Consider the following 16,934-nt stretch of genomic DNA (forward strand, 5'->3'; position numbering starts at 1 on the left):
TGCACAATTAATGTGGCCACTTATGGTTCTCTCTTTGGTGAATTTTTAATTTCAGCCAGACCCAGGCTGGGTTGGAGATGGGGCGGGACATACCGAGGAATTCAGTATGTCCCTGAAAGAAAACATCACCAGGCCAAGCAGGGAAATCAGGGGCAAAATTCTACGGTATCGGCACGATGTCCGCCGACCGGCGCCAAAAATGGCGCAAATCAGTCAGGCATCGCGCTGCCCCAAAGGTGCGGAATCCTCTGCCCCATGACCGGCCGAGTCCTAACCTTGAGGGGCTAGGCCCGCGCCGGACTGATTTCCGCCCCGCCAGCTGGCGCGGAAATGACATTGCCGGGCGGCGCATGCGCGGGAGCGTTAGCGGCCGCTCACGGCATCCCCGCGCATGCGCTGTGGAGGGAGTCTCTTCCGCCTCCGCCATGGCGGAGACCATGGCGAAGGCGGAAGGAAAAGAGTGCCCCCACGGCACAGGCCCGCCGGCGGATCGGTGGGTCCAGAGCGCTGGCCAGGCCACCGTGGGGGCACCCCCTGGGGCCAGATCGCCCCGCGCCCCCCCAGGACCCTGGAGCCCGCCTGCGCCGCCTTGTCCCGCTGGTAAGAGAAGTGGTTTAATCCACGCCGGCGGGACAGGCATTCTAGCAGCGGGACTTCGGCCCATCCGGGCCGGAGAATCGCGGGGGGGGGGGGGCCCGCCAACTGGCGCGGCGCGATTCCCGCCACCGCCGAATCTCCGGTGCTGGAGAATTCGGCAACCAGCGAGGGCGGGATTCACGCCTGCCCCCGGCGTTTCTCCGAGCCGGCGGGGGGGGTCGGAGAATCTCGCCCCAGGTGTAGTGATAATGTCACTGGACTAGTAATCAGGAAGCCCAGGCTCATGCCAGAAAACTAATTTCAAAAATGGTGATCATGGAACTATCACTGATTGTCGTAAAAAACCCACCTGATTCACTGATGTCCTTTAGGGAAAGGGTTCTGCCGTCCTTGCCTGGTCTGGCCTACATTTGACTCCATACCCACAGCAAATAATTGTTTGTTAACTGCCCTCTGGGATAGCCCAGGGAGCCACTCAGGTGGGCAGCACGGTAGCATAGTGATTAGCACAATTGCTTCATAGCTCCAGGGTCCCAGGTTCAATTCCCGGCTTGGGTCACTGCCTGTGCGGAGGTTGTACGTTCTCCCCGTGTGTGCGTGGGTTTCCTCCGGGTGCTCCGGTTTCCTCCCACAGTCCAAAGATGTGCAGGTTAGGTGGATTGGCCATGCTAAATTGCCCTTAGTGTTGGGTGGGGTTGCTGGGTTATGGGGATAGGGTGGAGGTGTGCGGTTGGGTGGGGTGCTCTTTCCAGGAGCTGGTGCAGACTCGATGGGCCAAATGGCCTCCTTCTGCACTGTGAATTCTATGATCTATACCAAACCACGACAGAAAGACTGCAATGGATCAAAGCAGGTTTTTAAAAAGGAAATTACAATAACGGGCTAGAATCACTTTATTTATTCTCTTAGTTTAACAATGATTCTGGAACGTTGTAGCAGTATTCCTTGTCAATTAACATATTGCACCATCTTCATTGAGACCATTTGCTAAACTATTTTCCTTTCAGAGAGCAGAATGAATTCATTCCCATGTGACCACAAAACACTGAATCATACGACCATTTAGAGAGTCAGATATAACCTGCTCAACCTGATTCTCCCACAGGTGTGTCGCAAATGTATTTTATTGAGGAAGATTTCTTTTCTGCACCCAGGGCTGATGCAGTATTGGGCAGGTTTTTCCAGTCCTGCGACAAACCTTTTGCTGGTCCGTCAAATTTCCCCCCCCCCCCGCACCCCCCGGACCATTCCCACGGCAGGTGGGATTAAAAAGTCCCACCCATCATGTTTGCCCTTGATTTTTTAAGCTGCGTTCCTGTTGGAATTGCTGAAGGATGAATGTCGATTAAAATCTCAAGTTTTTAATAATAAATACATTTATAATTGTGATGCACAGTTTACCCTTGTGAAAGCTTAGGGGGAGATGATGGTATGGTGGCAATATCCTTAGGTTGATAATACAAAGACCGAGGTTCGTACTCTGAGGACATAAGGCGATCAGGGGTTATGAGGAGAAGGCAGGAGAATAGGTATGAGAAAATATCAGCCATGATTGAATGGCGGAGCAGACTCGATGGGCCGAGTGCTGTAATTCAGCTCCTATGTCTTATGGTCTGATGGACATAGGTTCAAATCCCACCATGGCAGCTGGTGGAATCTGAATTCAGTTATTACATCTGGAATAAAAGATAATCTCAGTAATGGTTAACATGGCAGTTATCATTGATTGTCATAAAATCCCATTTTGTTTACTAATGTCCTTTAGGGAAGGAAATCTGCCATCCTTACCTGGTCTGGCCTACATGTGACTCCAGACCCACAGCAACTTAACTGCCCTCTGAAATGGCTTAGGTTCAATGACAGGTAGGGATGGGCAACAATACTGGCTTTGCCAACGACACCCATATCCTGTGAAAGCGTACAAAAAAGATAGTGGGCGTGGAGAAATAATCCTCCCTGAGGCAGAATGGCATTTACTTTTTTTTTTAATTTAGAGTGCCCAATTCATTTCTTCCAATAAGGGGAAATTTAGCGTGGCCAAGCCACGTACCCTGCACATCATTGGGTTGTGGGGGCGTAATCCACGCAAACACTGTGAGGTACCCTCAATAATGACGCTTAGAGATTAAACTGTAAAGAAGGCTTTATTAGACTAATAACTATGCTAGAGCTAGAGACAAGAGCTGACTGTTACAGACCATGAGGCAGCCCTTTATGTATGGCTCCCAGATGGGCGGAGCCAGAGGCGGAGTCCCCAGGGTTCCAAGCCCGGTCTTAAAGGGGACATCACCTTACATGATGATAAGGCAGTAACCGTTCATCACACACTGGGAGAATGTGCAAACTCCACACGGTCAGTGACCCAGAGCTGGGATCGAACCTGGGACCTCGGCTCCGTGAGGCAGCAATGCTAACTACTGCACCACCGTGCTGCCCCAGAATGGCATTTATGCTCACATTTTCATTTAAATTATTTTCAACTTGAAAAACTTCTTTTTTAAATGTTCATATTTCCAAAAATAAGAAAGACTAAGTTATTTTCTCTTCTCCATTCCAGGTCCCTGCCCTTCTATGATACTGTTAAACACCCGAGCAGCAAGAACACCTTGTTACCACATGGTGTCCTTACTGTTCAAAACAGCAGAGCCAACACAACAGCTGCTTCGGGAATTACAGAGGGTGGATCTTTTAAGTTTCCTTCAGGGAATTAAAGCTTGTAAAATCCCTTTGTGGAATGCCTTTATCTCATAGACAGGCTAGGATTTGGAGGGTTGAGTAGTTACATTGGCAACGATTGCCATAAGAATTTAATAGCATAATTTGTTTCCTTAAGGCTAAAGAAAAAAATTAAACAGACTAAAGCCATCTCAATAAAGTCTCCAGTGAATGAGCATAAAAACAACAAGATGGCCTCCTCCAGGAAGAATGTCACTGTGTTAAATGCTGCATATTCTCCATCAATAATGAATCCATCAGGAAGAATGCGGAATACTGATCTTCAACAATACTATTCAATAGGTAAATATTACTATTTAATTTTATGTGTGCGTGTGTATGTGTGTGAGTTCATTATATCTGTGGTGTATACTACAGCATTTTTTTTTAATGAGAGCAATTTTTTTGCCAAGTTTCCATCTGATATTTTCTGAAGACATTCACGTCCGCACCTATACAACCCTTCAGCTCCTGCAGTTCCCTTAAGAAAACACTTGAATTGGCCATGCTGGGTCTCTCTGTCCAACTCTGGCTCCTGTTTCCAGTAGGTTTGGCTTGACAGCAAAGCCATCAGTGCATCTTCAGTCAAGCCTTTGATTAGATCGAGGAGACAGGGTCCTAATGATGCCATTGGAGCCCAACCTGCTCATTTAAACACCTCACTGGCTTGGGGCAAGCATCCTCACCACAATCAGCCAGATCGGAAAGGGAAAAGAATGGGCTAAGTTCCCTGCTAAATAACAGCCATTGTCCCCACCCCTCCCACCTCGGCCTCCACCAGGCTGAAGGAATTAAAGTTAAGCCCTTAGATCACATAGACTTTCCCAATGACTGAGTGATTTTATCTCATCAATAACTGAAATGCAGGGAAGTTCTTAGTTCATTCTCTAGTCTGTGTCCGTGATCTCAATGAGGGAGCTGTCAGCTGTAGGGTACGACAGTTTCTTTTGGTGCTCCAGGATTAGAGGAGGGTTGGATGTACTGTTCTGCACCTGGCCACAGACTACTAACCTCCGCTATGCCTGGGCATTGGATGAGAATAGGATCAGGCCTGGATGACCTCTTCATTTGAATATCTCATTGATGTTCAGTATTAAACTTCCTATATGATTGATGTCGGTTTATAATAATAATCTTTATTAACACAAGTAGGCTTACATTAATACTGCAATGAAGTTACTGTGAAAGCCCCTAGTCGCCACATTCCGGCGCCTGTTCGGGTACACAGAGGGAGAATGCTCTAACGATCCTGGGAAGAAACTGCAACTGCCCAGCGGTAACGGCGAATGAACATACGGACCTCCTGATCAGAGACGCTTTTTAAAAAAAAATGTATTCTCCTTTTTCACGTTTTCTCCCACATTTACACCCATCAGCAATAAACAATAATCAACAAGATATGTCAATCCCCATAATAACAACAATCCCATCCGCCCACCAACCCCCAAACCTCAGCCCACATGTTTACATAAACAAATGACAAAAAGGTCACCCTTTTTAAGTCACCCTTAATCTACACGGCTCTCCACCCCCACCCCCCCCCCCACCCACCCCCCCAACCAACGCCATCCAGCCTCTAAGAGAGTACCGTGCATGATACCCCACCGTTGTACCCCCCACCCCAAGTCTCCAGCTCCTCTTGTAGAACTCCTCCTCCCAACCTCGGTTCCCTCCTCCCAACCTCGGTTCCCTCCCCCAACCTCGGTTCCCTCCCCCCAACTTTCCACCCCGGCTAGACCACTCGGACCCTGTTCTGTCAGGCTCCGATGGCCGCAGCCCCTCCCCCCACCTCACTCCCGTTCACTGGCCGGCTTAAACCGGCCAGCGTGGAGGCCCCCGCCCGGGTCCCTTTCCCCCTTGCCCGGCCCTAGGAAAGCCCAAAGATCCCCTTTTAGCACACAAACCCCGCATATCCACCTACACCCCAAAGAGCCCTTCTTTCAAATGAAAGTCCCGTCCCTTCCCTTGTCCAAATATATGCAACATTGGCTCCTTTAGCCTCTACCCCCACGCGCAGTGATACAAAAAAAAAGAAGAAAATACAGTCCTGAGGTTACATCGGCGCATGACCATTCCTCAATTTGTCAGTTCTGCCACAGTCCTTCTGCCTTCGCAAACTCCTCCGCTGCTTCCGCCATTCCAAAATAAAAGTCCCTGAGCTTGTAAGTCACCCTCAGCTTCGCTGGATATACAATGCCACACTGCACCTTGCCAATGTACAGTGCCCTCTTCACCCGGTTGAAGGCAACCCGCCTCCTCGCCAGCTCCACCGTAAAGTCCTGGTATACATGTATACCAGCTCCAGCCCACTGCACCACCCGCTTCTGCTTGGCCCAGCTCAGGACCTTCTCCTTCACACTGTACCTACGGAAGCACAGAGTCACTGCCCTTGGCGGCTCACTCGCCTTTGGTACAGGCTTCCACGACCGATGAGCCCGATCCAGTTCATATTGGGAGGGGTCCTTCCCCTCCCCCAGTAGTTTTGCCAGCATTGCAGCAAAATACTCAGTCGGCTTCGGTTCTTCAACTCCTTCGGGCAGCCCCACGACCCTCAAATTCTGTCGCCTGGATCTGTTTTCCAGATCTTCCATTTTTCCTCGCAGATTCTTGTTCGTGTCCATCACCTTCCGCATCTCCTTCCCCATCGACGCAAGTTGATCACCGTGCTGCAATACCGTCTCCTCCACTTCCTTCACGCCTCCCCTTGCTCTCGCACCTCCGCCACTGCGCTCGCCACCGCCGTCTTCACCAGGGAAACCGCCTCCTCCACCAGCACATTCAAAACCTCCCGCATCTCCTTCCTCACCAACTCCATACATTTCTCAATCTGTGCCAACTGCTTTTGGAATTCCGCAGCCATCACCTTAGTTAATTCTTCAGCCGTAAGCACTGCGGCCTCCCCTGGTGCTCCAGCCTCCATCTTCTTTGTTGACCCCGCGGTGACCTTTCCCCTCTCCAACGGACATTCAGCCGCTTTTTTCCCCGGCCGTTTTTTTGGTGTTTTTTGACATCCTTCTTCTCCTTGCGCTATCTCCCGACTTTTACTGCCATCGCTGGCCCTAGGACCGGGCGTTACTCCCCGAAAATGCCGTTCTGAACGGGAGCCCTCCAATGTGCGGCTGCCTCCCGCCCGCCGTCACCGGAAGTCCTGATCAGAGACGCTTACGTAGCAGGTTTGGCATCGTCGCAAATTCTCCAGAGACTTTTAGAGGAAGACTCTCTCGGACTCTCAGAGGCACGGGCCCTTGCAGCCTCCCTCGACGTGGCCTCCCAAAACGCCCACGCCTATGCCCCCGACCACACTACAGCCCCTTGGGCACCGTGGACCCCCGCCGCGACCGACCCCCCGGCACCCCCCACCCCTCCGCAAGCGTGCGCGGCCAGAATCCCAGACCACCCGGGAGGGACCCGCTGCTACTTTTGCGGGCAGCCGAAACACCCCCGCCAGTGCTGCCCGGCCGCTCGGCCACCTGTAAAAGCAGCGGCAAAAAGGGGCACTACACAGCGGTGCGCCAGTCCCGTGGGGTCGCCGCTATCTCCGGGGAAGAAACGGGACCACGGACTCAACCCCCCCAGCGACCCACGGGCGGCCAACGGGTGCCGCCATTTTGGACCCCGGACACCACAAGGGGGGGACGGGCGCCACCATCTTCCTACCCACGGGCCGCGTGCGATCCATGGGAGCAGCCATTTTGTCCACCCCGGCCGCGTGCGACCCATGGGAGCGGCCATTTTGTCCACCCCCGACCGCGTGCGATCCATGGACGCCGCCATCTTGGCTGACAGGCAAGGACCCCAGCATGGACGGCTCCACACTGCCTGAAGACAACGACCTGATGCACCAACCACGTTTGGCATCGGTGACCCTCGACCAGTCACGGCCCCGGACGCTCCAGACGACAACGACAATGGTGCTGGTGAACGGGCACGAGACGCCGTGTTTGATCGACTCGGGGAGCACGGAGAGTTTTATTCATCCGAACACGGTAAGACGCTGTTCCCTGGTAATTCGGCCAAGCACCCAAAAACTTTTCCTGGCAGCGGGGTCCCACTCCGTTGCAATCAAAGGGTTCTGCATCGCAAACCTGACGGTGCAGGGGAGAGAGTTCAAAAATTACCGGCTGTATGTCCTCCCCCACCTCTGCGCTCCCACCCTCCTGGGGTTGGACTTCCAATGCAACCTCCAGAGCTTAACATTCAAATTTGGCGACCCTATACCCCCACTGACTATCTGCGGCCTCGTGACACTCAAGGTCGAACCGCCCTCCTTGTTTGTGAACCTCACCCCGGATTGCAAACCCGTCGCCACTAGGAGCAGACGGTACAGCACCCAGGACCGGACGTTTATCAGGTCCAAAGTCCAGCGGCTGCTGAAGGAAGGCATAATCCAGGCCAGCAATAGTCCCTGGAGAGCTCAGGTGGTAGTTGTGAAGACAGGGGAGAAGCAGAGGATGGTCGTAGACTACAGTCAGACCATCAACAGGTACACGCAGCTAGATGCGTACCCTCTTCCCCGCATATCCGACATGGTCAATCGGATTGCACAGTACAAGGTCTTCTCCACCGTGGACCCTACGTCCGCCTACCACCAGCTCCCCATTCGCCCCGGTGACCGCAAGTACACTGCCTTCAAAGCAGACGGGCGGCTATACCACTTCTTAAGGGTTCCATTCAGCGTCACAAACGGAGTCTCGGTCTACCAACGGGAGATGGACCGAATGGTTGACTAGCACGGTTTACGGGCCACATTCCCGTACCTCGACAACGTCACCATCTGCTGCCACGACCAGCAGGACCACGACGCCAACCTCCGCAAATCCCTCCAGACCGCTAACGCCCTCAACCTCACCTACAACGTGGAAAAATGCGTGTTTAGCACCGACCGTCTAGCCATCTTGGGCTACATAGTGCGTAATGGAGTGATAGGCCCCGACCCTGAACGCATGCGCCCCCTCATGGAGTTCCCTCTCCCCCACTGTGCCAAAGCCCTGAAACGTTGCCTGGGCTTCTTTTCTTATTACGCCCAGTGGGCTCCTCAATACGCAGACAAGGCCCGTCCGCTAATCCAGTCCACGGTCTTCCCCCTGTCGACAGAGGCCCGCCAGGCCTTCAGCCGCATCAAAGCGGATATCTCAAAGGCCACGATGCGCGCCATCGACGAGTCCCTCCCCTTCCAAGTCGAGAGCGACGCATCCAACGTAGCTCTGGCGGCCACTCTTAAACCAAGCGGGCAGACCCGACGCTTTTTTCTCCCAGACCCTCCACGCTTCAGAAATTCGCCACTCCTCAGTAGAAAAGGAGGCCCAAGCCATAGTGGAAGCTATGCGACATTGGAGGCATTACCTGGCCGGTAGGAGATTCACTCTCCTTACTGACCAACGGTCGGTAGCCTTCATGTTCGATAATGCACAGCGGGGCAAGATAAAAAACGACAAGATCCTGCGGTGGAGGATCGAACTCTCCACCTACAACTATGAGATCTTGTACCGTCCCGGAAAGCTGAACGAGCCGTCCGATGCCCTATCTCGCGGCACATGTGCCAACGCACAAGTGGACCGTCTCCAAGCCCTCCACGAGGACCTCTGCCAACCGGGGGTCACTCATTTCTACCACTTCATAAAGGCCCGCAACCTCCCGTACTCTGTCGAGGAGGTCCAAACAGTCACCAGGAACTGCCAAATCTGCGCAGAATGCAAACCGCATTTTTTCAGGCCAGATAGAGCGCACCTGATAAAGGCTTCCTGTCCCTTTGAAAGCCTCAGTTTGGATTTCAAAGGCCCCCTCCCCTCCACCGATCGCAACACGTACTTTCATAACGTCGTTGACGAATACTCCCATTTCCCCTTCGCCATCCCCTGCCCCGACATGACCGCAGCCACGGTCATTAAAGCCCTGTGCACCATCTTTACACTGTTCGGTTTCCCTGCCTACATCCATAGCAATAGGGGGTCCTCCTTCATGAGTGACGAGCTGCGTCAATTCCTGCTCAGCAAGGGCATAGCCTCGAGCCCCGGGGGAAAGGGCAGGTAGAGAGGGAGAACGGAACGGTCTGGAAGACCGTCCTACTGGCCCTACGGTCTAGGAGTCTCCCAACTTCCCGCTGGCAGGAAGTCCTCCCGGATGCCATTCATTCTATCCGGTCCCTGCTGTGTACCACCACGAACCAAACGACTCACGAGCGCCTCCTTGTCTTCCCTAGGAAGTCCGCTTCTGGAAAGTCACTTCCGACCTGGCTGGCAGCCCTGGGACCCATCCTGCTCCGGAAACATGTGCGGGTGCACAAATCAGACCCACTGGTGGAAAAGGTACATCTACTCCACGCAAACCAGCAGTACGCCTACGTGGCGTACCCAGACGGCCGACAGGACACGGTCTCTCTGCGGGACCTGGCGCCCGCCGGAGCTCCCCACACCCTCCCAACACCAATCGCCACCCCCTCACTCCCGCCAGTGCACCCCACAGCCACCCCCTTCCCGGGGGGATCGGTTCTCCTCCCAGGCCCGTCCAGGAGTAAGGAAACAGAGAGGGACCACGCGATGCTCCCAGAGTCGACCGGACCCGAGCCAGCACCACCACCACCCGGGCTGAGACGATCGGAAAGGGCGACCAGAGCACCATCTCAACTCATCGAATCGACTTAAGATGTATATAATTCAGTGGCCCATTAAAGCGGCATTGTTGTAAATAGTTAACGCTGCTAATCGGGTAAAATGTGAATAATTCAGTGGCCCAGTAAAAGCGGCATGGTTGTATATAGTTCAATGGTTAAGGCACCGACCCTGTAAACCCCTACCACCATACCATCCACCACCCTGCCGGGTTCTTTTTTAACAAGGGGAGAATGTGGTGGTATGTATTGGGGTAATACGGTATACCATGAATGCCGAGGAGCTATTGGAGGACAGATGCTGGGTCCTGATTGGATCTGCCGCCTACTGGGCTCCACCCAGATAGGCGGGGTATAAGAACCCGGGTTGCTCCCAGCAGCTGCATTCTGTGACTGAGCTGCTGGGGAACAAGTCTGCTCAATAAAGCCTCGATTAAAGTTCTCTACGTCTCGCCTCGTGTGTGATCGATGGTGCTACAGTGCCTTTTGCTGTTGCTGCAGCAGAAGTCTGCTTCAGCTTTTCAGCCAAATCTTTCACTGTTTTCTGCCAGGCCTTGTAACCTGCAGACATACCACTCCCGGGGGAAATTACTCCTCCAACATTCACCTACGTCTTTTCATCAAAATTCCACCCAATATTGGGTAAAAAGAGCTCTTTTCTGTGACTTTGAGCAGGAGCTGCCCTGTGTTTGACCACTCACTCCATGGCCCACACCAGAAGTCCCATTCGATCATTTTTGGGTACCAATGTGAAATACTTTCCTACGAGATCAAACCAAATCACACAATTCTCTTTTAATTTAGCATGGCCAATTCAGCTACCTGTCACATCTTTTTGGTTTGTGGGGGTGAGATCCATGCAGACATGGTGAGAATGTGCAAACTCCACACGGACAGTGACCCAGGGCTGAGATCGAACCCAGGTCCTCAACGCCGTGAGGTGGCAGTGCGAACCATTGCGCCACCATGCCGCCCTCAAATCAGACTTCGATCACAGGCGGGATGATTTCAGTGCACAATATGGTAACAAAATTCTGAATCCATTTTTTAAGAATATGCCACTTCCAGAAGAAATAGGTATAATGGTGTGTGAAGTTGGACAATCACCCCAACTGCTCCGTGCCCATTTATCATGGTGTTGGGTTTGGACCTGACAGTGGTGGATTCTGTCTGAAACAGGTGAGTGCTTCAATACAAATTGAGAGAGGGAAAGTAGCATTCTGACATTCAATGACACAGGGTCTACCCTACTGAATCTTTTTAACATTTTAAACACCTCAGGGCTGCACGGTGATGCTGTGGTCAGCACTGCTGCCTCACGCCGCCGAGACCCGGGTTTGATCCCGGCCCCGGGTCACTGTCCGTGTGGAGTTTTCACATTCTCCCCATGTCTGCGTGGATCTCACCCCCACAACCCAAAGATGTGCAGATTAGGTGGATTGGCCACACCAAATTGGCCCTTAATTAGAAAAAAAAAGAATTGGGTACTTTAATTTAAAAAAAGACATTTTAAACACCCCAATTAGATCACCCCTCAAACTCTGTACTCGAGGAAATACAAGCCAGGCTTAATCAGAAGATCACGTGGGCTGGCCTCTGTGACTAAAGTGAAGAACCTCATTTAATTATTCATTTTATTTGTATTTTCAAAATTCCCAGTAAACAAAAAAGAAGAGAGAAGTCGTCGAAAATTCATCCAAGAGAAACCAGCCGGCACTATAGAATTCAGAGTAAGAATTCTCCGATTCTGTCACTTTCCTTGCTTGTCTTTCTAATTAGCAGAGAGAGATATATGTGGTTCTATTTACAGGCTGGAATGGAGGACACACTCTGTAGCATAGCCCTGAAGTTCAACAGTACACCAAATCAACTAGTTCAACTGAACAAGCTGTATTCACAAAGTATTGTTCCTGGGCAGGTATGTGAATCGTTTGGGTTTTTTTCTTTTTTTTTAAATTTAAAGTACCCAATTTGTTTTTTTTCCAATTAAGGGGCAATTTAGTATAGCCAATCCACCTACCCTGCACAGTTTTGGGTTGTGGGGGTGAGACCCACGCCGACACGGGGAGAATGTGCAAACTCCACACGGACAGTGTCCCGGGGCCGGGCTTGAACCCTGATACTCGCTGCCATGAGGCAGCAGTGCTAACCACTGCACCACCGTGCCGCCCCAAGATATGTGGGCAAGAAGAAGAACTCTAGATCCAAATCCCATAAAAGAGCAGGAATTATTGTAAACGCACAGTGGATTAGACAGTAACAAGAGAAAAATAATTCAATGTTTCCAGTGCATTGGGATCTGTTTGCAGTAGTATTTTAATGTGAGTGCACAATTGTGGAAGAAGTATCTTTACTAAGTTTTCATAGATACCAACAATCTTTCACTGTTCAGACATAGCCTTTTTCCATTCACACCTCTGAAATACATGTAGGGCGTGATTCTCCGGCCTCTTTGCGCTCTCGCTCAAGCGAAACGAGGTCGGTGAATAGCGGGAGAGGCCAAAAACGAGATCTGCGACGGCGGCAAACGGTTTGCGATGCAACCGGCCCGCTCCCATAGGCAAAATTGGGATCTCACTATAGCGTGGTGAGATACCAATTATTATCACTTAAGCCCCATTTCCATACAATTAACGAGAGCGACCCCATATCCAACGGCCTCCCGTCATTCATCTCCAGCTAGTGGTCATTCCTGGCACCGATTAGTATTCCTTTTTAAAAACGTGAACCTGGCGGAAGGGCTTCTGTGGGGAGCTGAAGAGGTGAGTAGCCACCTTTGCTCACAGGCAAAGAGCCCGGGACGCTGGGCTTGCCACCCCAGTGCTCGGCTGGGGTTGGGTGATACTTGGCTGGAGGTAAGGGACACTCCGCAGAGGTGGGGGACCCTCTGCAGGGGTGGGTCGTCATGAGGGTGTGTGGTGTGGCGGCAGGCACTGGAGGGGCAACCACCCGTGATACCAACTCTGGATTGTGTACACCCGTTCCTGGGGCAACACTTATCCCTGCCCGTCTGCCCCACCGATCACCCAAACCCCCCCCCCCAATGACTGCTGAGGCCTCTGGCTGTGCAGCTGAAGGCTATTGCTGATAGGGAATTGGCAATCGTGGTTAAGTGATCACTTCACAGACCCCAAGTGGATTCCCATGGGTGGGCAGGCCATGTAGCAAGTGGGAGTCATTGCCTAGTATCCCAATCACACCTTGATGCCTGGACACTGTGCTTGAACACTGAGGGAGGCAACACCACATACACAGCAGTCAACATCCGAACACCCAGGGAATGGGACACAGCTCCAGGGACATGTCCATGGCCGGAGGTTGGGTGACTTCCACGAGGAGGGGGGGGATTGCCTGGAGAGACAGGCAATGGGTCCGGGGTTCAGCCCGCATTGCAGAAGGAAGTGACAGAGGCATCATAATGGTTGTGCAAAAGGGCAGCACGGTGGCACAGTGGGTTAGCCCTGCAGCCTCACGGCGCCGAGGTCCCAGGTTCGATCCCGGCTCTGGGTCACCGTCCATGTGGAGTTCACACATTCTCCCCGTGTTTGCGTGGGTTTCGCCCCCACAACCCAAAAGGATGTGCAGGGTAGGTGGATTGGCTACGCTAAATTGTCCCTTAATTGGAAAAAATGAATTGGGTACTCTAAATTTTTTTTTTAAATAAAAAAAAAAATGGTTGTGCAAAGAGGAGTTTAATGTGTTGTACAAACCCCACTCCCGCTGGAGCCGCCCGCCCCCCCTCCAATCCTGCCCCCCCCCCCCACTTCCTCCCCCGGTTCCCTCTGGACCTCAACGTGCTTGGCCCTCCTAGCTCTACCACTACATCTAGGTGTTTCCCCAGGATGCACAACTGAGGTGGCGGCAGCCAGCTGCCTACCTCGTCCCGTGGCCCTCAATGCCCCTGGGAGGCGGACTCTGGGGTCGGAGGGCCCTGGCTCACTTGTCAGTGGCACATGGACAGCCATGCCACCCTGCCCCGTGTGCTGAACGCGAGATGCAGCCTCATCAGAGACGTGGAACTCTGGGGAGCTGGTGCCCACTGTCGCCAAACCATGTGAAGGGTCCAGGTTGGCACTCAGCGCCCCCTCCTCCCATAGGGCCCTGGGGTTCACCTTGAGACGGAGTGGCAGCTGGTTCGAGCCCCGGCTGCCCCTGCATCTCTGGCTGTGCAAGCCCTGGTGGTGCCCCATAGTCCGCACCAAGGTGTCAACGCACTTGACGATGCTCCTCAGTGACTGGGACATGCTCTGCAGTGCCTCAGCCATGTCCACTTGGGACTGGGAGAAGCCCCGCAGCGCCTCAGCCATGCTGATCTGAGAGCGGAGCATGTCCCGCAAAACCTGACCAAGGTCAGCCTGGTACTGGGTGACATCCCCCAGCGAGTCTGGCATTCTGCCGAGACCCTCAGCCATGGCTATCACCGACTGCGCGATGCCTTGACACCTTCACTAATAGTGCCAACATCATGCACCAGGCTCGTTACCCTAGCAGTGTTGGCCTTGATGCCACTCATTGACGGCATCATCTGCTGTGCCCGTAGCCTCTGGGGCTCCTCAAATCAGCTATGGATCTGCTGGAGCAACGCTGACATCTGCCCCTGAATGTCCCGGCCACTCCCTATCGTCTCCATCAGCTCTAGGTAATCCATTTCCAGAGGCTCAGCATCAGGTTGGGACCCAGCTGGGTCCTGGGATCCAGCAGCCCTCCAACTGCTGTCTTGCATGGGGGTTCCTGTCTTCACCTGAGGTGCATCATTAGCAGTATGGTGCTCTTCAGATTGTGCCCGGAGTCAGGAGAAGGTAGCGCCCGGGATGGGCCGACTCCATCGGCTGATGGACATGTGGTCAGTGGGAGGGATGGATCGGTCAGTAAGGCAATCAGTACTCACGTTTGACAGGTGCTCCAGGTGGAGCCCGGTGGTTCCTCACTTCTGCGGCATTCGCCAGCCTCCGCGTTGATGACCACCCTGTCCACAACCGTACCAGTATCCTCCAGAGCTCTATCGTCAAAGTAGGTGAGGATTCTGATGTCCGGCACCCCACCGCCAGTCTGGGCCCTCTCCCGGCGATTGTGGGAGACCTTTTCCTGAGGAGACACAGAGAGGGCATCATTAGCAACACACGTGATTCACTATGGTGTGAAGGCGGAGTTGGGGGGTTGTTTGGGAGGGGGCAGGTGACTGGTGGTCGTCTGGTCTACTCACTCGTGCTACCCGGTGTAGGTCGTTGACCTTCCGACACTGGAGGCCAGTCCCCCTGGCCACACTGCCCGAGCTGACTGCTGCTGCCACCTCGTCTCAGGCAGCACTTGCTGTCTTGTGGCTCACCCTCCGGTACTCTCGGGGGAACAGGACATCCCACCTGGCCTCCAACGTATCCAGGAGCCTCCCTTGCTCAGCGTCCCCGAATCTTGGGGCTGGTCTCCTGGGCGCCATTGTTGCGAGCTGGCTGGGTTGGCTGAGCAAGTGCAGCTTAAGTGCTTCTCAAACCTGTTAGCAGGGGGTTGGCGAGCGTGGTCCCGGCGAATCAGCTGGCAAGCCTTCATTTGAGGCTTGAAGCCTGTAAGGACTTTAAAGTGGACCAATTAACGTTGAATTATGTTGCCGGCCTCGCTGGGCCGATTGCCGGGAAGCTCGCGCCAATACCGCTTGCTACCAACTTAGAAATTTTTACGGAGAATCATGCCCATAGTTTCTTTCATCCGATGTCATGAGCAAACTGTGTTGAATTAAAGTTTGAATTCAAATGGTTTCTTTCCTCAACATTACAACCCAAATTCTGATGCATTATGGTACATTCACGTGCACACACAAACATATCAATTAATATTAATTGGAGCAGAGACCAGTGGCTGAATTTTCATGGGGAAAGGGCCCAAAGATTATGAGTCTAGGTATCGTGCTGTTTTCCCAATTCCATTTCCAAGGTCGACATGGCTTTGAGGTCCGGCAAGATCACCCGCCCCCACGACGTGGGAAATCAATTAGTCTCATAAAGAGCCTTGTTACCGAGAGGTTAATGAGGCCGACTGGGATTTTCCAGTCACCTTCAGAATCCCACTGTAATGGGGGATTCAGTTCAAGTCTCATCAGAGTCACTCACTCCAGATCTTAAAAATGTGAGCCCCCCCCCCAACCCACCGGTACTCCTCTGGAGCTGGGAGGTCTCTGATTGGCTTTCCAGCTTCAATAACCCATCTGACACCCATTGATTAAGGGACACCTTGGTCAAAATTCCAATTACTCAGTGTTTGGGATTTGGAAACAGTCCCCAATCCTGTTTCCCAGTCCCAAAGTGAATGCCCATCCCCGTGCCAGCTATGTAGGTGGTTGACAGAAAGGGAAATAAAGGGGAATTGGAATGGAGTGGGCAAGTAGCTTTAGGACTACTCCTTACATAAAGGATAAACAACAATGTGGATGGGTTGAACTGATCAGCTTATTTCCAGTTTGTAAATTTTAGATGAAACTGTTTGCAAGTGTCTTCAGCCAAAAGTACTATGTGAATAATGGTAATATTGGGCTTGGCCCATTATCCTCACATCACAGATATTCAGTCATTTCAGTTCACTCAATATAACATTACAAACCCTCTGAGTACACTGGACACAGCAAAGGTTATGGACACCAACAACAATCAGTTATAATGCTAAAGCCCTGTACACTGCAGCCAGCTGATACCATACTTGAGCTATGACACTGACATCTACCTAAAAATATGGAAGATTGCCCAGCTATAAAATCTGACCAATCTTCTGCTCCCAATTGTCAGTTCTAGGAAGCGTGCCTTCAAGTGACACTGTTCACTGGTACTCGGTTCAAGTTCTGTTAGAGTCACTCAGCTCCGGACCTTATCACAGCCTTGATCCAGGCATGAACTCTAGAGCTGAATGCGAAAGAAGAGTTGGGAGGAGCTGCCCTCAGCATCATGGCAGCTTTCTGTCGAGTATGGGAGCACATTAAGACTACTGCTGTAGGGGCTTTTCACAGTAACTTCATTTGAAGCCTACTTGTGAC

General features: G+C 52.4%; 1 protein-coding gene across 6 annotated transcripts in view; it reads left to right on the forward strand.

Moving 5' to 3' along the window:
* LOC140413213 (nuclear receptor coactivator 7-like) overlaps window positions 1-16,934 on the forward strand; it is a 193,891-nt gene that overhangs the window by 48,052 nt on the left and 128,905 nt on the right. For 5 of the 6 annotated variants that reach the window (XM_072500890.1, XM_072500887.1, XM_072500886.1 and 2 more), the window contains 3 exons: window positions 3,431-3,615; window positions 11,579-11,649; window positions 11,730-11,837. In XM_072500890.1, the coding sequence (XP_072356991.1) occupies window positions 3,431-3,615; window positions 11,579-11,649; window positions 11,730-11,837 (364 nt within the window). Of the gene's footprint in view, window positions 1-3,430; window positions 3,616-11,578; window positions 11,650-11,729; window positions 11,838-16,934 lie in introns of those variants that run through there. The other variant, XM_072500891.1, reaches the window with a different exon arrangement.

The sequence above is a fragment of the Scyliorhinus torazame genome, chromosome 1 (assembly GCF_047496885.1).
Source record: "Scyliorhinus torazame isolate Kashiwa2021f chromosome 1, sScyTor2.1, whole genome shotgun sequence".
Lineage (NCBI taxonomy): Eukaryota > Metazoa > Chordata > Chondrichthyes > Carcharhiniformes > Scyliorhinidae > Scyliorhinus > Scyliorhinus torazame.